General features: G+C 44.8%; 1 protein-coding gene across 4 annotated transcripts in view; it reads left to right on the forward strand.

Annotated features, from left to right (window-relative positions):
- The window catches only part of TRANK1 (tetratricopeptide repeat and ankyrin repeat containing 1), a 79,054-nt gene that overhangs the window by 26,843 nt on the left and 31,601 nt on the right, over nucleotides 1-20,610 (forward strand). For 3 of the 4 annotated variants that reach the window (XM_032355249.1, XM_032355169.1, XM_032355004.1), the window contains exons 8-12: nucleotides 2,361-2,531; nucleotides 10,787-10,948; nucleotides 12,857-13,129; nucleotides 14,900-15,076; nucleotides 15,506-18,421. In XM_032355249.1, the coding sequence (XP_032211140.1) occupies nucleotides 2,361-2,531; nucleotides 10,787-10,948; nucleotides 12,857-13,129; nucleotides 14,900-15,076; nucleotides 15,506-18,421 (3,699 nt within the window). The remainder of the gene's footprint in view (nucleotides 1-2,360; nucleotides 2,532-10,786; nucleotides 10,949-12,856; nucleotides 13,130-14,899; nucleotides 15,077-15,505; nucleotides 18,422-20,610) is intronic. The other variant, XM_032355091.1, reaches the window with a different exon arrangement.

The following is a 20,610-nucleotide window of genomic DNA, read 5'->3' on the forward strand; positions in this document are numbered from 1 at the left end:
TCTCTGTCTGTCAAATAAATAAATAAAATCTTAAAAAAATTATAACTACAGATATCAAAGCAACAGAAATATATTAAAATCTTCTGTAATTAATTATTAAAGATGAAAATAATAATTTTGGAGGGCAGTGAAAGGAGGGTAGATTGTAGTACCTTTTATTTTGTTGTTCTATTTTTTTAGAGTTTTATTTATTTTTTTCCAAAGTGGCTGCACCAATTTGCATTCCCACCAACAGTGGGAGAGGGTTCCCCTTTCTCCACATCCTCTCCAACACATGTTGTTTCCTGTCTTGCTAATTTTGGCCATTCTAACCAGTCTAAGGTGGTATCTCAATGTGGTTTTAATTAGAATCTCCCTGATAGCTAGTGATGATGAACATTTTTTCATGTGTCTGATAGCCATTTGTATGTCTTCATTGGAGAAGTGTCTGTTCATGTCTGTTTGAGAGAGAGAGAGAGAGAGAGAGAGGAGAGCACTAGAGCAAGGGGAGGGGCAGAAGGAGAGGGAGAAGCAGACTCCTTACTGAGCAGGGAGCCTTGATCCCAGGACCCTGAGATCATGACCAGAGCTGGAAATCAAGAATTGGATGCTTAACTGACAGAGTCACCCAGGTGCCCCTGTAGTGCCTTTTAAAAGGGGCTTGGCACGCCTGGGTGGCTCAGTGGTTAAAGCCTCTGCCTTCTGCTCGGGTCATGATCCCAGGGTCCTGGGATCGAACCTCACATCGGGTTCTCTGCTCAGTGGGGAGCCTGCCTCCTCCTCCGTTCTCTCTCTCTCTGCCTGCCTCTCTGCCTACTTGTGATCTTAAAAAAAAAGGCGGGGGGGCTTGGCAGGCACCTAATTTTCCCTTCAATGGATACTCTGGAAGTCAGGAATTTCCACCACCTTTTTAGGGCAATACATTAATTAGTAATTAGTTCTCTGTGATCCTTAGCGAATCACTATAAAATTAGTGGCTCAAAACCACACCCATTTACCAGGTCACAGTTCTCTAGGTCAGTAGTCTGAATTGATGTGACAGAGTTTTGTGCTCAGTGTCTTCTGTGGCTGAAATCAAAGGTCCTGACAGAGGCTATGTTCTCATATGGAGTGGTGGACCTTCTTTCAAGCTCACATGGTCGTGGCAGAATCTCGTTCCTTCCAGTTGTAGGAATGAGGCCCTGGTTTCCTCACTGGCTGTCAGCCGGAGACTGCTCTCGGCTTCTCCAGGCCACACACATTCCTTGTCATGTGGCTCCCTCTCTCTTCAAAGTCAGCAGGGGAGAATTTCTTAGTCATCAATTCCCTCTCATATTTTAAATCTTTGCCCTCTTCCTGACCTCCAGACCTCTGACCTTTATGGTTCATGTGATGAGGTCAGAGGACTCTCCCTATCCTAAGGTCAACTGCTTAGGGACCTTGATTACATTTGCAAATTCTCATCACATTTAGATTCATATTTGATTGAGTAACTGGGGAGAAGGTGTGTGTGCACTAGAGGTTGGGAATCTTGGGGATTGCCTTAGAATTCTGCCTGCCTCAGTCAGATACTCTGTGGGTAAAAACTTTGGCTTTCTGATTTTGTTTCATTTTTTTAAAAGGAAAGAAGGGAACTTGTGACTAGGGAGACAGAAAAGGAGAGCATCATGAACAGAATGATACCTGGAGTAGAGATGCCCCGTCTGGGCGGTGGATTTTAGGAAAGCATGGGTAGGAAGTTGGGGATCAGGCATTGATTTGCTGAACTCTCTGTGCCCACATCAATCTTTCTACCCCTAGGGATACACCTGTTCCATTTGGAAGGCTGTTGGATCTGTGATCATGGAGGCACCTTGATGCTTGGCAAATAGATCCATCAAAGCAGCAAATGGAGCTGGCAGCAAGAGGGTTAGGCCTGGGAGGGTACAAACAGGGACAACAAAAAGACCCTGATGGGAAAGCAATTGCCACTTTCTTCTCCGAGCCCCAGACAGGCTTTTTTTTTTTTTTTTTTTCTTCTGGAAGAATATTCTGTTTCCTCTCTAGGGAATAAAGAAATCTGAAGTCACAGCTTGCTGTTATCCTTACAGCTGTAACTGTTGCCTAGTAACCAGATTCCCCCTCTCCTTGCTTGTTGCCAGGGAGAGGGGAGAAAGGTAGAGAGGAGCGCACTTCTGAACCTCTTCAAAGCTATTGTCCTACCCACTCCACACAGGACTCCTTGCTTCCGGGAGTTGGGTGGGTTGCCTAAAGCCAGCAGTTTAGATTCTACGAGCAGTGGGACACTGATTCCCTTGCCCCAGGCTGCTTGGGCAGGGAACTGGGAGGAAGAGCACTCATGGGGACGTCTCCTTATGGAAGGAACCATGACAGCCCCCTTTTCTCCTTCTGGCCCACTCTAGGACAAACAGAGGATGTGCAGATGCTCTTGCGCTTTGGGGCAGACCCTACCCTGCTGGATAGACAGTCCCGCTCTGCCATGGATGTCCTCAAGAGGAATAAGAACTTCAAGGCCATTGAGAAAATCAACAGTCACTTGGCAAAGCTGACCGCATGTTCTAAGGACCTATCAGGTACAGTTTCTAGTGAAACAACTTTTTTGTGGGGGTGGGTGGTAAAACGGTCCTGTGGCATTAGATACAAATCAGTTTATACTTTCTTAGTCTATGAGGATGGAAGTGAAATCCCCAGTCTTTGGAAAACTTGTTTTCTTTTCTTTTTTTTTTTTTTTTGAAATACAAAGAAAACTCTTATTTAGAGAGTGTCTATGACATCCTGATAAATTACCTAGGTCTGCCTTTGGGCAGTTTTGGTGATTTTTTTTTCATGCGTGCACGTGGTTGGTGAAAAAAGGAAAAAAGTCATATGGAAGAGGGGCTCAACAAAAATTGAGCTTACTCCTCAAGAAGCAATTACAACCAATAATTTAAAATACATTCATATGTCTGGAATAGATATGGTTTATCAGTTTGGGACGGCATCTATTGACTGGCTGCTGTATAGGGTGAAATGCAACAAGTTCACGCCAATTGTTGGATTGTGCCCAGTAATGTCATTTGTGTGATTTACATTCTGTTTCTTAGCTCTAAGTTTTCTGGGCCTCATCCATAGATGAATTATAGAAAGGAAAAACCAGTAAATGGTATTTACGTGGTGGTAGTATGATTATGTAAATGATTATGTAAATTGTGTTCTACAACTGGTAGCATAGCAGAACCCATAGGAAAGAACCAGCAGACGTCCCGATAACTTTGCTATTTCAATGTGATACCATTTAAGCATCCCAGTTTAACGGACCGTGTGTACGCATATATACTGTTTGGACCTTATTTAGATGTTTTATTTAGACTTCAGCCCCAGTGTGTGTGTGTGTGTGTGTGTGTGTGTGTGTGTGTGTGTAAATGCTTCCTTTCGTTCTTGCACTCATGTAGGACTGTGCGGCTGGTGTTGTCTGTTCAGACTTCTCTCTTGATCTGTTAGCATACCTACTCAAGAAAGTTTTTACTGGAAGAAGCATGGACTTACGGAGTTTTCGAAGATGTCTTTACATTGTCCTTGCATTATATTTTTGAATTTAGGCATTGTATTTCATTGATTTTAAATTGCAGTCACTCCCCACATTTTCACATGTTTAAAACTGGAATGTGTTTCACCATTGGTGATGGGTTACTTTGGTGCAGCCGTTCCTGATGTGTCAGACAATGCACGGGATCTTAGACTTATGAAATATGCTGTAAAACCTCGTTCCTCACAACCATGAGGACACTGTGTCTTTGTATTCTAACCTCCATTTGCTACTGGTTAGAAGTCTGATGTCAGTCTCATTTATTTTCCCTTCTAAGGTTTTCTCTGTCCTTCGAGTTTTGCAATGTCCCTGGGAAGTTTCTCGGTGTGGGTCCTTACACATTCTTATCGCTTGGCTCTTCTTGGCCCCTCTCAATCTAACTTTCTTAGCTCAGGGAAATTTATCTCCTATCATTTTGTTCTCTTCCGCTGCAAGTGTTAAATGGGTGAGCTTCCTGAATTTATAACATGTCTCTCTACTTTTCCCTACTGTTTTCTAGGTTCTTTTTCTTTTCAGATCTTTAATTGGTCCACAGCTTTTCCTTTTACAACTCAGCTTGCCCATTGCATTTTTAAATTTGGAAACTCAGTTTTAATTTCTAAGAACTTTTGTTTTCTGATTTTTTTCCTAATCTATGGCAGCTTTTGCTTGTTTTATATTTGCCACCTCTTCTTGAATGACATTTAAGAATATTGAGTATTTCCTTTTTCCTTAAAGAATGTTCTCCTCTCTTCCCTGAATTATTTTTTTCTTTGGGGGTGAGTAGTTTCGTTTTCTTGTTTCTCTTTTGTACTATTGCTTTTCTTTAATTATTTTCTGATCTTCGGGTGGTTTATGTGCTTGTATGAAGGACTGGACTGATTAATATTTAATAGATGGTTAGTGTGTTTATTGAAGTTACGTGGATGCATTTCCCCAGAAACACTCCCCTGCCCCTGGAGTGGGTAAATTGGTGGCAAGGTGAAGGCAGCCCATTGGGTGTGTGTGTTGGAACGGGAGGCAGTTGGACAGGTGGGGATCATCGCAGTTGCCATGCTCAGGAAAGTTTTATATGGGGGAGACGCTGCTTTTCATTTAGCGTCCCTGACCCCCTCATTGCCCCATCTATGTTTTCATTTTCATTTACTTATTTAAAATATCGTCTGTTGTTTCCATGAGATCACTGAAATGAGGGGAACAAAGTATATTTGTAGAGTCCTCTGTTTTTCATGGATTTTTTTTAAAAAGCCGTGACTTATCATATTTAGTTTTTAAAAGACCGCTGTGTCAAAGGCTTGTGATTTCTTCCGTGAGGTAGTATAATTAATAAATCACTGTGAAATGCTTTCTGAGAGTTTATGCCTGTAATCTCAGCTTCACATTGGGTTCTACTGTTTGAGAAATTGAAACTAACTGAACAGATTTCTTTGCCAGTGAATATCCAGGTTTTAGTGTAACAACAAAAAAGGACCATCAGTTAATGGTGGGAAATGGCTGACTTGTTTGCAGGTTTTTCTCTTACATTTAATTTTTTTGTTTGCAATTAGTTCTAACCTTAATTCTTAGAATACTGTATATGTGTTTTGTGTATGCTATATCTAATGTTAATAGACTTTAACATAAGTCATGCATTTCTGTTTAGTTTTTAAAGTTTTTCCTTATCTTATTTTTATTTTTTTGGGGGGAGCATAATAGAGTCTTTGGATATCTGCTAATCCTAAAAACAGCTCGGTTTCTGAGACAGGGTCCCACTCTCCTTTCCTCTCTCTCTACCTTCACTAACTATCTTTGTGGTGAAACCAGAAGAGACTCAGTAGAAAAGTATCTGGTTCCCTTTCTCCTTACTAGAATTCAGTTATGCTCGCTTGGGAAGAAAGGCACATTCAGAGGAATGTGCCTCATTCCAAGCCTGTCTTTTGGCTCACTGGGTAGTTTGTGATGGTAGTGGATGCAGTGAAACCCATAGCCCCTGATACTCATTGGTAAGCTTATTGGAAATTTGATCACTTTAAAGTTTTCTGGACCATCGACCGTGAATTTTTCCTTGCCATGCTAGAAGAATATTGAAAGACTGTAGGGAAACATGGAGTCAAAAAAAGCAAAAGAAACTGACAAAAATTGGACAAGTGGAGGACAACCAGTTATCAGGCAGGGCTAGCGAGTTGGCATCTTCTGGTGTACTTCCAAAGACTCCTAATCATGGAACCCTTGTAGACCTCAGTATTGGAATATGACATCTATGCTTAATATCATGGTTACTTTGTGTATCCATACGGACATAGAGTTGTATATGTACATTTTGTTTCTAAGATTTTTGCCAGTGGTAACTTGAGATGGAGCTGGGGAATCTTTGTAAACGAGGACCATGCAATATAATTTTCGGTACTGATGTAAACATTCTATAACTACTATGTCTCATAGGATAGCCTCTGGTCACCTATTTTTGAGCACTTGAAAAGGGTAGGACTCATGCAACAGAAGAATTGAAATTCTAATTTTACTTAATTCATTTTAATTTTACATAATTAAGTTAGTGGCCACTGTAATGGATAGTGTAGTTTTTTTAAAGATTTTTATTTATTTTACAAATAGAGAGAGATCACAGTAGGCAGAGAGGCAGGCAGAGAGAGAGGAGGAAGCAGGCTCCCCTCTGAGCAGAGAGCCCGATTCGGGGCTCGATCCCACCTGGGATCATGACCTGAGCCGCAGACAGAGGCTTAACCCACTGAGCCACCCAGGCACCCCAGATAGCGTAGTTTTAGACTTTAGCCCTAGCGTGGTCCCTTTTTCTTTCTTTCTTTCTTTCTTTCTTTCTTTCTTTCTTTCTTTCTTTCTTTCTTTCTTTCTTTTTCTTTCCTCTTTCTTTCTTTCTTTCTTTCTTTCTTTCTTTCTTTCTTTCTTAAGATTTTATTTATTTGACAGAGAAAGAGACAGCAAGAGAGGGAACACAAGCAGGGGGTGTGGGAGAGGAAGAAGCAGGTTTCCTGCTGAGCAGGGAGCCCGATGGGGGGCTCGATCCCAGGACCCTGGGATCATGACCTGAGCTGAAGGCACACACTTAACTGACTGAGCCACCCAGGAGTCCCTAGCATGGTCTTTTTAACCAGTGTAGCAATTGAGAAGACAGGCAAAGGGAGGACCAGGAGCCATGGGCATAAAGATAGATCTCCAGTCATAAAAATAAAGATTTTACGAACTTTAATCCCTCCCCATCCTCATGCATTAATGGGCTTGATGGAAGCACACTGTCTTTGGGAAGAGTTACTACTGGGGAGTTGGGTACCCTTGTTCCTGACCTGAGTCCACGGACTGAATGATTTTGTTTTTTACATCTGTGGCCCCAGGTAAAGCACCATAAGGCTGTTAGCTTTTTGTACCCAGACAAACAGCATTTTAACTTAAAGACTAGGATAAAGGATGCTCTCACCCCTGGCTCATCCTGAGTGTTGCCGTGCAACATTTTGATGATTATGGTGGCGATGACTTTGGAGAAGGTGGCTTTTGCACCGAGGTGAGAAATGAAGGGTCTTGCTGAAGATTTCCGCTGTTCTCTAAACCAGAGCTTCCCATTGTTAACAGGAACCGTTTGGGAGCCTGTTAAAATGGAGGTTTTGAGTTAGCAGGTTTGGGGCGGGATCTGAGTTTCTGCAGCTCTTGCAGAGTACCTGGGGAAGGCCGAGCCCACTTGAAGGAGCAAGGCTTTACCCCTAAGCAGCCAGGACTATATACAGCAGTCCCCCCTTATCTGCGGGGGATACTTCCAAGCCTCCCTATGGATGTTTGAAACTGCAGATGGTACCAAACCCTGTATGTACTGTTTTTTTCTTATGCATACATCCCATAAGGTTTGATTTATAAATTATGCCCAGTGGGAGATTAACAACAGTATAAATAATAGAATAAAATAGAACAATTATAACAATCTACAGTAATTAAAGTTACGTGAATATCATCTCTCTCTTTCTCAAAACACTTGATTGTACTGTACTCACCCTTCTTGTGATGTTATGGGATGAGAAAATGCCTCCCTGATAAGGTGAAATGAGAATGACATAAGATCTGTGATAGAGAATTAGGCTACTACTGACCATTTTTATTTTCAAAGATTTATTTATTTATTATTTCAGAGAGCGCATGGGGGGAGGGGTGGAGAGAGAGGGAGAGAGACTCTTAAGCAGATTCCGTGCTGAGTGCAGAGCCCGGTGCAGAGCTTGATCCCACAACCCTGATATCATGACCTGAGCTGAAACCAAGAGTTGGATGCTTAACCGGCTGAGCCACCGAGGTGTCCCTACTACTGACCTCCTGAGGATTTGTCATAAGGAGGATCATCTGCTTCTGGACTGCAGTTGGGTGGAAAGTGAAAACTCTTAGCTGCTTTTACCTGCTTCTCATGGCCACCACTAGGTGGCAGCATGACCCCCCTCTCTGGCTGCTGTTCTCTGTTCTCAGGCTCAAGAACTGGATTGGAGCCTTCCTTCTCATGGTTTGTAATCTGTGATCACTCAGAGTGAGGACCATTCCAGGCCTCGGAGGCCTTGTCTCTCAAGCTCCAGTGGGACCCGGCTGCTTTCTGCTTTGTACTCATGCAGGCACCTCAGACACAGCACTCGGAGGACACTGGAACCTTCTGTCTGTGTCGATTTTCCCCACAGAGTCTGGGACTCAGAGGCCCTGATTTGTCATTTTACTGTCCCTCAGCACCAAAACAGTGCCTTGTTTCCAGCAAATACAGGCGTCCAGAATCCACCTAAAGGACACTCATGATACTTTTTCCTTATTATAAAAGCAACGTTTTCTTTTAAAAAAATTACAAAATATAGGAAAGGAATATCATTGTAGAAAATTTGTAAAAGCTTAGTTTTATGTAAAAACGAAAATTTATTGTAATTATACTTTGGCATATTTTATGTAGTCTTTTTTGTTGGTGGTGTTTAGCACTTACATAATCATCTTTTAAAAAGCAATCTGTGATTATAATACATAAGCGACTTTATGTTCTGATGTTTCTTTTATTTATTTATTTGACAGAGAGAGAGCGAGAGAGAGAGAGAGAGAGAGAGCATGCAAGCACAGCAGGGGGAATGGGAGGCAGGGGAGAAGCAGGCCCCTCACTGTGCAAAGAACTCGATGCAGGGCTTGATCCCAGGACCCTGGGATCATGACCTGAGCTGAAGGCAGCCGCCTAACCAACTGAGCCACGCAGGTGCCCCTCTGACTTTTTTTTTTTGTCTCTTACTAAGTTTATAGGAAACTTAGAAGAAAACCAGACAAACTCAGAGTAATAAATAAGTCGCCCACGTCTACCGAGGGGTACCATCGCCAGCACCTTTCCTTTTATATGTCTTTACATTGTTTTATCACTCTCTGGTTTCTTTCCTGACATGTAGAACTTTCTCTGACCCATTGCTCAACTATTCTGAACCACACAACCATGCGTTTATTATACAACTGTATATAATGATCTGCATTGGTCAGCTTAGTCTGTTTCTGTTCAGTGTCAAGTGACTTATAATTTTCCTAGTTGAAGAATGATGTTCTAGAAAAGATTTTAATGGCATGAGGGTGAGGGACAAGTAACACATGCTAGTGAAGGAAGTTGCTCCTTTTCCAAGGGTCGTATTTCTCTGTACTATGAGTTTTCACCATTTCTGTGTGTTCGTAGGTATTTTAGGAAGAAGGTGGGAGGGCCGAGTCAGAGGGCATAGACATTTTCTGGGCTTCTAGCTGAGGTGATGTAGGTCTTCTTTTGCTAAGTGGTTCCCCTTTCTTTTTCTCTGGAGGATGGTGCTCAAGTGGGTCTTGCTTCTCTCTGACATCTCAAGGTCTCTTGAGTAGAGGGCAATGGGCATTTGTCCCTGACGTCAGAGTGTGTGTGTGTGTGTGTGTGTGTGTGGCTGGTGTTCTGACTTGAATTGTTGAAAGGTGAGGCAAGCGTGTATGAGAAGGCACAGCAGATGATGTTGGAGCTCTGCTTAAATCCCCTAGATCCCTTTCACCATTGCTGTGTGTGCCCAACATGGGGGTGCCTTCACTTTGGGAAGCCAGCACCTAAGGCTTCCTGTCACAGGGAACAGCATATAGGGCCAGTTTTGTTGGGGATCTTCTAAGCTAGAAGAGCCTGAGAACTCACATCCTCCGAGGGTAGGCTGTAGCCAGTGATAGATTGAGGGTTTGAAAGTCCTTGGGTGGGGACAGCTGGGAGGGCACTCTCTCCAGAGCTCCCCTGTGGGATCAGGCGAGGCCACCTGGCTTCCTCCCTCCCCCCCCAGTCTGCTTCCTACCTGTCACCTCCTCCGGGAACCACTTCCACACAATCACTGCTGGAAACCCCGATGAAGACAGGATGCTTTTCATTTTTTCCTCATTTTCAAGTAGTCCATCTCTTTTATTTATTTATCTCTTTTTAAATTTTTGCTCCCCTATTGTGCTCAGTAAGATTTTGTTTTGAGCAACAGTGCTTTTTGAGTGTATCACCTGATAACCAAAGAAAATATCTGCCCATTTCAACATTCTCTCAGGGTTTTTTTTTTTTTTTTCCTCCTAATCATAACTACTTTCTCAAATTAACTGAACCAAGGGGATACTGTCTTCTTCAGCCAGAGAGGTGGCTCTTTCCTCTTGGGTTTTCCTGCTAGCCCCTGGGACATATAGGTGGCTGACATGTGGTTGGATGTCATTGTGGTGCTAAGCTCTCCTCTTGCTGTCACTTCCTTCAATGCTTCTGTCAGTTATCTATTGCTGTATGACAGACTGCTCCCAAAATTTAGTCACTTTAAACAACAAGCATTTCTTTTGCTCCCTATTTGAAGGCCAGCTATTTAGGCTGGGCTGTTTTCATAGCTTTAACTGAATTCCTCCCAGCGGCTGTGGTTTTGCTGATCTTGGCCACGCTCTTTCACATCTATGCACCCTCAGTTTGGACAAGCGGACCGATTCCTGTTTGTTCTATGCTGTTTCTTGTCCCCCTGAAGTTGAGACTGGACCAGTGCACATGGCATAGGCCAAGGTCTCAAGAGAGCGAGTAGAACTAAGCCAGGCCTCTTGAAGTTCTACCTCAGAACAAGGACAGAAATCTCATGACTCTCTTCTATCCGTCATACCAAGTCTGGAGGCCGGGCCAAGGGGAGGAAGAAAATAGGTCCCACTTCTCGATGGAAGGAGACCCAAAGTCACCAGGCAAAGCAAGGGTATCCACAGAGAGGCTGGAGAACCGAGGTGATTTTTGCAATCTCCCACAGCTGTGGTCTTTGTCTTCAGAAGCATCACCTGCTTGCTTTGCAGGACTGAACAATGGTGACGGACCTGTTAGTGAGACCGACATTTTCCGGAAGGCCTCTGAGCAGCTGGTGAAGTACATGAACTCAGGAAACCGGCTACTGCATAAAAACTTTCTGAAGCAAGAAGTAGTTCAGAGGTTCTTGCGCCTTCTTTCTTCTCTGCAAGGTAACTTTCCTCCCAACATTCAGGTGTGCCGAAGATGATTTATGCCCATTAGAACCCTTTGCTAATATCTTGAAAAAAACAGTTAATTAAACAAGTAAAAGTGATGAGCTATATGTAAAACATTCAATAGCACCAAACGTTATTCAGAAGTCTGGATCATCCACCCTGAACGGGAATACCTAAATCCCACTCCTAGTGTCTGTCTCTGTTTTTCTGGTTTTTCACGTATTCTGCTAGAATTATTTTTGCACATACAGTCCTTTTTTAAATACCCTGGATATTTCTCTCTTCCACAGATCTTGGCTAATGTTGGTATATGAAGTTCTTGTGGAACTGGATGTTAATTTTTTTTCCACTATGGGGAAATGAGGAAAGTTCTAGAAAAGAACTTAAGATGACACATTTTAGATAATACTTAGGGAAGATTCTAGAAACCCTAAGTAGGTGAAATTTGGTATTTTGGTATTTTTTTTTTTAAAGATTTTATTTATTTATTTGTCAGAGAGAGAGAGAGAGCAAGCGAGCACAGGCAGACAGAATGGCAGGCAGAGGCAGAGAGAGAAGCAGGCTCCCTGCCGAGCAAGGAGCCCGATGTGGGACTCGATCCCAGGATGCTGGGATCATGACCTGAGCTGAAGGCAGCTGCTTAACCAACTGAGCCTCCCAGGCGTCCCGGTATTTTGGTATTTTTAAATTGGCCATTAGTATGGGCTGTAACGTACTCACTGGGACCATTCAAAGAGCTGAGATTTCTTGATTTTCCAGAGAGTGCTGGAAGGAGTGGCCAGAGGAACAAAAATGCTCTTCAGGGGATGCAGCAGATCTTAGTGTTTAAGGCTTGGAGTTTTACATTTTTATTTTAATTCTGCCACTTAGCAGATCTGGGACTGTGGGCCAATTATTTAACTTCTTAAGCTTTAGTTCCTTCACTCTTACATTAGCTAGGGTACTTATCTGCTGAGATGTTGGGTGTGGAGCACTTAATCCAGGGCCCTTCACACAAAATTGTTTTTCTGGTTTTCACATTAAATATTAAACATCAAAATGAACATTCCTGTTAGAAATCCTAGAACATGGTGGAAAGCAAAAACCAGCAAATGCAAATAAAATTGCTCTTATATAGGTTAACTCTTGATTTCTTCCCTTCTCTTCCTTCCCACTTTCTTACTGGTAGGGTTGCCAGACAAATTATAGAATGCTGGTTGCGTTGTAACTTTGAATAAACAGTGAATATAGTTTAAGTATGTCCCAAATATTGCATGAGCTATACTAAAATTTTATTTGTTGTTTATGTGAAATTCAAATTTAACTGACATCTAATTTTGTTTGCCAAATCTGGCAATTTACTTACTGAGGACCTCTTTTAGAAGTTTTTCATCTATAGGATATACCAGCATCATGAACTGGTATAACGATGATCCTGTCTGCGTACATTAGATATCAGTTGGAAAGACTTAGCATATTATTGATATGAACTTAAGAATTAGGATTAGACCATCCTCTCACCACTACCTGATGACTCTCAACTTTTTAATTATTCTATAGTGTCTCCCTGTATTTCAGTGCACACTCTCCATTAGTATTACACAAAACTTAAGCCAGGTTCTTGTCCTTCTGATCTCAGTAGAATGCTCTAACTCACGTATTCTTCCAAGACACAGTCAATTCTGCTCTTTTCCCGGGCCAATCTCTACTCTCCTTAAAGTGTTTCTGACCTTCCCAGAAGGTCACATGGCCAGAGCTTATACTGACATTTACAAGTGGTTGAGTAGCTGTCCAAAGTAATTACTTGCTTGTATTTTCCCCAGAGGTTTAACATACTGACCGACAATTCTTGTTAATTATGCCTAAAGGTGTTGGGTGGTATCTGGGGACAGGAATCATATGAACCTTTTTGGGGGTGTGGTGTATTCTTATTTTTGAAAGAAATTCCTCCTGACCTGGTCTGTGACATTAACCGTGATTGCGCCAACACATTCATCAAGTTTTTACTGGAGAAACAGAAATGGCCAGAAGTGCTTCTGTTGCTGACCCGCAAAGTAAGTGGGGAGCCACCGCTGGGAGACTGCCTCATCAAAGGCTGCAACTTCTCAGACCTTGACCTCTGCACTGTCATCCCCCGCCTCAGCACCTGGGACCCTCGGAGGATGCAGCTCCTGGGCTGCCTCATTGACAGTGGAGGTGAGAATGCAGTGAGCTCTGAAGACTTGTCCCTTGAGTGCCACTGGTCCTGGGTCTTTCACTAGACTTTGGAGACTGCTTTAAATTCTGGCCCATTGTCTTCTTCCATAGCTTCTCATTTTGCACAGTGACCAGGTTAGTGCCCTGTCAGTGGGTGCTGGCCTTGTAGTTCTGCGTCCTTGGGAACTCTAGTCACCGTTGTTGTCTTTTCTTCTGCCGTGTGTGAGAAACCTCAGGTATGTGGGGGGGGGGGGTGGCCTTTGGCCCTGGGTGCGGCACACGGGGTCCTTTCCTCCCAACTGTGACTGCCTGCCAGACTTTTCCCAGCACTCAGTATGCTTCCCATGTCCCTATTAACTCTCCAGCATTGTCTTCTAATCAGCGGATTAGGATTTCAGCTGCTTCTTTGTAAAGAAACAGCTAAATAATTGGTGGGCGGAAACATTTGCCGCTGTGATCAGCGCAATCACACTTGGCTGGAGATATGTCTGGAAAGAGCCAGCGCCTTGCCCGATTGGGTACTATTTATTTATTTTTTTAAAAATTTAGTTTGTAAAGATTTTATTTAGTTGTTTGAGAGAGACAGAGAGAGATCATGAGGGGAGGGAAGGGCAGAGGGGAGAGGGAGAAGCATACTCTGGTGGGAGAGCCCCATACGGGACTCCGTCCCAGGATCGCAAGATCATGACCTGAGCTGAAGGCAGATGCTTAACCGACTGAGCCACCCAGGTGCCCTGGACTGGGTTTTATTTTATAACTGATTTGGAAACCCCAACTACCTCCTGCCCCCATTTCCCACCGCCCTACTCATGCCGCTACTAGTTGTGTGGTCTCAGGCATCTCCTTGTTTATGAAATGGGAGTAACAGTCCGTCTCTCTCAGGGCTGTTTTGAATGTTAAATGAGCTCACGCATGCAGGTTCTTGGAAGAGCACTGTGACTGTGTGGTTTTCTGCTTGCTCGGCTGTTTAAGAGGGAATGTCCTTTCTTGGTCCTTAGCTCTCAAAGGGCCATACAAAGCCTTTGGGCATTGACTATTCCCACAGGTTCCAAGAGGTAGATGGAATGCCTCCTGTAGTATATTTCTTCAAAACCATTCCTCGAGGGAAATGTTACTACCTTTGGCTGGAAACTGTGGCTGTCATGGTCTTCCTGTTTTATTGCTGAGTCAGCCGGCACTTAAGAAGTGCCTGCCTACAGTCGGGTGCCAGGGACCAGGGACAGAGTGAATGTGTGGCTGCTGTGCGGGGTGTGTGGATTGCAGGGGTGCAGGTCTGGGAGACTGCAGCATAGAGGGGAGGCATGGACTGAGCTAAAGGGAAGCTGATGTTGGGGGTGGAGAGGTGTCAGGGAAGATGCCATTTGAGGGTAGGTGGGCATCCTCAGGAAGAAGCATTTAGAGCAAAGGGTGTAGGAAGCCATGTTTATATCCTGATCACCGACCATGTGTCTAGTAGGGTGTTGGCCAGGCACTGGGGTTTCTATTGTTCCCGGGCCCTGTCCCCACTCCCGGGCAGTGCTGAATATGGGACCTGGGGACACAGGGGAGCAGGAGAGTGGAGAGGCCCAGCCCATGAACGGGACACCGGAAGCAGTTGGGCTTTCACTCTGAGGGCCCTAGGAAGCCTTCACCTCAGAAGTCGGGTCAGCATCAGCTCTTCTCTCAGAGCACATGGCAGAAGCCATCCTCTCCTCCTCAGGTGAGCCAGGCAATCCGTTGTCACAGGGTACATCCCTCACGGGGTTGTGCCCTTTTCCTCTGTCTTCTCAGCCTTGCCCGAGGGTCTCCACGACAGTCAAGAGAGGCCACTTGTCACGTGCCTGAAACATGAAGACTTCGAGCTGGCGTTTCTTCTCTTGACCAAGGGTGCAGACCCCCGCAGAATCTCTCTCACAGAAGGTGATACTCCTTTGCATGCAGCACTCCACATCTTTTTGGACATTAAAGGTAAGCCTTTATTTTTTAAGCAGTCTGTTCCTTGAAGAGGGAGCTGGATAGTAGAACCAATGCTACGCTTTTTCATCTTTCTTATTGGGAAAACCAACGATCTGAAAAAGGGCTGTTTCTTGGTCAGGCCCACCCATTATCCCCTGGCCTCCAACCAGTAGCTGGATGAGAAGGAGCAGCCATCACGGTGAATGGTCAGGGTGGGTTGACTGAGGAGGAGTCTTAATTTTCGAAGTTGGCTGTCCCCCAGATGTGGCCACATACCCCTTGGCAGCAAATTGTCCCTGATTTTCAACCACAGGGTTATCGAGTACTTGGGGAGGTGTGGTGTTCTGAGATGCCCCTGGCTGGCATCTCTCCAAACCCAGAGGTCTCTGTTCCCTGGAAAGAGTAGCTTAGGACTCATAGCGTTTTGTTTGTGTCTTCCAGCTGACATCGGTTTTAATTTCCTCAGCCACCTGTTGGATCTCTTCTGGTCCAACCCCACTGAATTTTGCTACCTCAACCCCAACAGCCAGGACAGCAATGGGAACACGCTGATGCACATCATCTTCCAGAAGGGCATGCTGAAGCGCATGAAGAAGCTGATAGACCTGCTGGTGAAGTTCGACATCAACTTCAACTTGAAAAACAAAGAAGGCAAAGACGCAAGGCACCGGATCAAGAAGAACGACGCTCTGCTCTTGGCCTGGAACAAAGCTCTGACAGAGAACAAACGGAGGAACCGGCAGGACCCTGCTGCCCACCCAGGGAAGCTCCCAAGGCCCACTGCCCCTGGCCATACGTCTCAGCTCAAGTCCCAGGGTTCATCCAAGTCACTGCCGTGCAGCATCCCTGCCAGGGCCCTGCCTGAAGGAGCCATGGTCCCCGACAGCTGGGAGGCTCTCCCGGATGTGCAGGTGATGCGGGAGGAGCCTGAAGCTGTCAGGCCCTGCTCTCTGAGAGACCGCCTGGTACAGGACATCACGGATTTAATTCAGCAGGTTGAATTGGATACATCCCTCCCCGAGGACTGTCCTCAGGACTCTGAGCCTCTTCAGACAGGTGTTGGAACGGAAGTAAAGAAAGATGAGCTCCAGCGAGCCCTGGGGGCTCAAGGCTCTGACTCAAGTGGGAACCAGCACAGTGTCCTTGAGGCAGGGGGGGCACATGTGCAGGCAGGCCTCGGGGCCTCACAGCTCATTCCTGCTGGCCACAGAGGGAGTGAAGGCAGAGATGATCCGGACAGCTGGAACATGCAGGATATCGAGGCCTGCCTCCAGGACTTTGAGAACATGACGTGGGAGATTGAGTGCACCTCAGAAATGCTGAAAAAGCTGTCCAGTAAGGTCATGACAAAGGTCATGAAGAAAAAAATCATCCTAGCTATCCAGCAGCTGGGGAATGGTGAGTGGACGCAGGGGCTGCAGAAGCGGCTGAAGCACCTGAAGGGAAGCATCCAGCTCTTTGAGGCCAAGCTGGACAAGGGGGCCCGAATGCTGTGGGAGCTGGCCATTGACTTCTCCCCTCGGTGCAGTGAGAACCCGGAGAAGATCATCGCTGCCGCAGAGCGGAACCTGCACAGCCCGGAGAAGTCGGGTCGGGTCTACACAGAAATTATCCGGATCTGGGACATCGTCTTGGACCACTGCAAGCTGTCGGACTCCATCAGGGCCATCTGTAGTGCCTACAACCGGGGCCTTTCCTGTGTCCTGCGGAAGAAGCTGAAGGGCATCCACCAAGGCCAGCTGTCAGCCAATGTAAAGATCCAAAAGCGCATACCTCGCTTCTACGTGGAGGACACGGAGGCCGAGAAGAACCGGGAGCATGTGAACCCAGAGTATTTCCCTCCGGCCAGCGCCGTGGAGACGGAGTACAACATCATGAAGTTCCACAGCTTTAGTAATAGCATGGCCTCCAACATCCTCAACGACACGACAGCGACGGTGGAGTACCCCTTCAGGGTGGGTGAGCTGGAGTATGCTGTGATCGACCTCAACCCCAGGCCGCTGGAGCCCATCATCCTCATTGGGCGGAGTGGCACTGGGAAGACCACTTGCTGCTTGTACAGGCTGTGGAAGAAATTCCACAGTTACTGGGAGAAGGCCGAGCAGGCAGGAAGCCCGCTGCTGGCCAAGCAGATATGGCTGAAGAGAAGGCTGGAAGTGGAATCCGGAAAGGAAGGTCCCCGTACGGAAGAAGTGGACAAGGAGGAGGAAGTGGAGGAGGAGGAAGAGGAAGGTTCCATGGAAGTGGAAACAGTGGACAGCATAGATGAGGATCAGGATAGTGAAGCCTGTGCAGGGGGACCCAATGGAGAGCCGGGGGAGACTGGGCAGGCAGCCGAAGTGTGTGCTGCGGAGCAACCCCACCAGCTGGAGCATTTACATCAGATCTTCGTGACCAAGAACCATGTCCTGTGTCAGGAGGTGCAGAGGAATTTCATTGAGCTTTCCAAGTCTACCAAGGCCACCAGTCATTACAAACCACTGGAACCCAATGTCCACAAACTTCAGGACTTAAGGGACGAGAACTTTCCTCTCTTTGTCACTTCCAAGCAGCTGCTTCTCCTGCTTGATGCTTCTCTGCCCAAACCATTTTTTCTGAGAAACGAAGATGGCAGCTTGAAAAGAGCCATCGTGGGGTGGTCCACACAGGAAGAGTTGACCATCCCCAACTGGCAGGAAGATGAGGAGGAAACCGAGGCTGACGGGGACAATGGCGAGGAGGATAAAGCTCCAGAAACACGTATGTGTGAGAGTGACCCCCGGGTCTATGTGACATTTGAGGTATTTGCCAATGAAATATGGCCGAAAATGATCAAAGGGAAAACCTCCTACAACCCCGCGCTGATTTGGAAAGAAATAAAATCTTTTCTGAAGGGGTCTTTTGAGGCCCTCAGCTGCCCCCAGGGGTGGCTCACAGAAGAAGCGTATAAGAAATTAGGGAGGAAGCGGTCCCCCAATTTCAAGGAAGACCGGAGCGAGATCTACAGTCTCTTCTGTCTGTACCAGCAGATCAGGTCTCAGAAAGGTTATTTCGATGAAGAAGATGTTCTGTATAACCTGTCCCGGAGGCTTTCGAAGCTCAAGGTGCTCCCGTGGTCCATCCATGAACTCTACGGCGATGAGATTCAGGACTTCACCCAAGCCGAGCTGACACTGCTAATGAAATGTATCAATGACCCCAATGCCATGTTCCTCACGGGAGACACAGCCCAGAGCATCATGAAGGGTGTGGCCTTCCGCTTCAGCGACCTGTGCTCTCTGTTCCACTACGCCAGCCGAAACACCGTGGACAAGCAGTGTGCCGTCCGGAAGCCCAAGAAGATCCACCAGCTGTACCAGAATTACAGGTCCCATTCGGGTATGTTCAGGCTTTGTGCTTCTCTGCAAGAAAGGTGCTTGGGCACCATCTAGCACTTTTTTGTTAGGATTTTGTAGCTGAAGTAAGGAGAGTATCTTGGAGTTTGTGGGAAATGCACCCACGAACAAGAAGTCTTATGGTTTCTGCTGCTCCTCATTCGGAGGTTGATAATTCAAGCTGTGGTTGGGTGGAAATTACATCTTAGGGAGCTTGCCATGACATGAAACCATTACAGGGGAACATTTAAACTGCTTGGGAACTTTTGGTAAAGCACTTTGGAAGCACGGTCCTGTGGCACATAAAGCGATATGTTGATTAGATTAATTCCCAAAGCAGCTTTTCTCCCAAGGAGAAGCCAAAAAAAAGGGCTAGGGCATGGCAGCACATATGCCGAGGCTTTTAACATGAACCTCAGTTGTGCCCCTTCTCTGTGCCAGGCGTGATGCCAGGCAGCCCATGTAGACCACCCCTACTTCATCTTCACAGTGACCCTGCCAGGTAGGCAGCCTTCCCATTTTACAGAGGACGCCGAGGTATGCAGTGTTTGGAAAACACAACATCCATGCCAGAATTCTTCCTTTAGGTTTATAATGCTCACCCATTCACCTCCTGTGTCCTGTATATGTCCATGAACAATACCGAGTACCATTTTACATGCTTAGAAACTTTATTTAGTGGGATCATGCCAGACATATCTTCCTGCCACTTTGTATTTTTGCTTCATGTTACATGTTGGGATTTCTGCATATTATGATTTGGTACTCGAGACCCTGCATTTCTTTTTTTTTTTTTTTTTCCCTCATACTCTCAGAGCAGATCTTTTTTTTTTTTTTTAAATTTATTTTTATTTATTTTCAGCATAACAGTATTCATTCTTTTTGCACCACACCCAGTGCTCCATGCAAGCAGTGCCCTCTCTAATACCCACCACCTGGTACCCCAACCTCCCAACCCCCCGCCCCTTAAACCCTCAGATTGTTTTTGTTTGTTTGTTTTTTTTTTTCCTCTTAAGTCAGCAAAGTGGTTTTGTTTTTTTTTGTTTTTTTTTATAAACATATGTTTTTATCCCCAGGGGTACAGGTCTGTGAATCACCAGGAGACCCTGCATTTCTAACTAGCGTTAGCATTCCATTTTATGGCTGTACCAGTTTGTTATTTTCCAGTAATAAATGGTTGGTTCCTGGCAGTTTTTCACTGTGACATATAATGCTGGAGCGAACCTTCCTGAGCAAATCTCTTTGGATCTATGTTATATCCTCTTATTTTGCTCTTGGGATGGGTGTGAAATGACATCTGGTATAGTTTGAATTTCCATTTTCTTGAGGTGTGGCGTCTTTTCATGTGTTTACCGGCGATTCTGTATTCTGTGAATCGCCTGTTCTCCTTTGCTTACCTTTTTAATGAGTTGTTTTTCTTACTGATTTTTTAAGAATTCCCTATGAATTTTTGCCTTCTAATCCTTTGTTCATTATAAAAATTGCAGGGCTTGTTTTTCTTTGTTACAGTAAAATGGCATATAAATAATGGTGTTCTTTAGTAGGAAGATACTTTAAATTTTAACTTACGAATGTTTACTTTTACGATTTCCTCTTTGGTGTCTTAAGAAATTTTTCTGATCTAGAGTTATTAAGAAAGTCTCCTTAATAATTTTCTAATGGTTTTCACTTTTGCTTTTTATATATAGGCAGGTATTTAAATTTGGGTAAATTTAAGTAACTAATCTATTTAAAGTGTATGTGTGGTGTGACATTGTCTTAACCCTTCTCTGATCTAGTTTTACTTTTTTCCATACGGAGAATCAGTTGTGCTGATGCCATTCACTGCTTGGTGCATCCTTGCCTCTGATTTGTAAGGCAGCTTTTCTTACATTATCTTGGACTCTGTTTCTGGCCTTACTTTTTCCTTTGATTTGTCTCATTTGTCTCTTCTTGCACTGTTAGCATGATGTCACACTTGCCATAGTTATCAGATTCTCTGACTCTTTGTAATTTTGATTGGAATTTCATTGAATTTATTGCTCTTTGGGAAGAATTCACATCTTTACATCTGTGGGATTTCTGAACCATGACATTAGTGTATTTCCCTATTCAGGTCTTCTTTTAGTACTTTCGGTACTATTTTGTAATTTTCCCCAGACATTTTACACAGCTGTTATATTTGTACTGGGGATCTTATACTTTCTGTAACTA

The sequence above is a fragment of the Mustela erminea genome, chromosome 1 (assembly GCF_009829155.1).
Source record: "Mustela erminea isolate mMusErm1 chromosome 1, mMusErm1.Pri, whole genome shotgun sequence".
Lineage (NCBI taxonomy): Eukaryota > Metazoa > Chordata > Mammalia > Carnivora > Mustelidae > Mustela > Mustela erminea.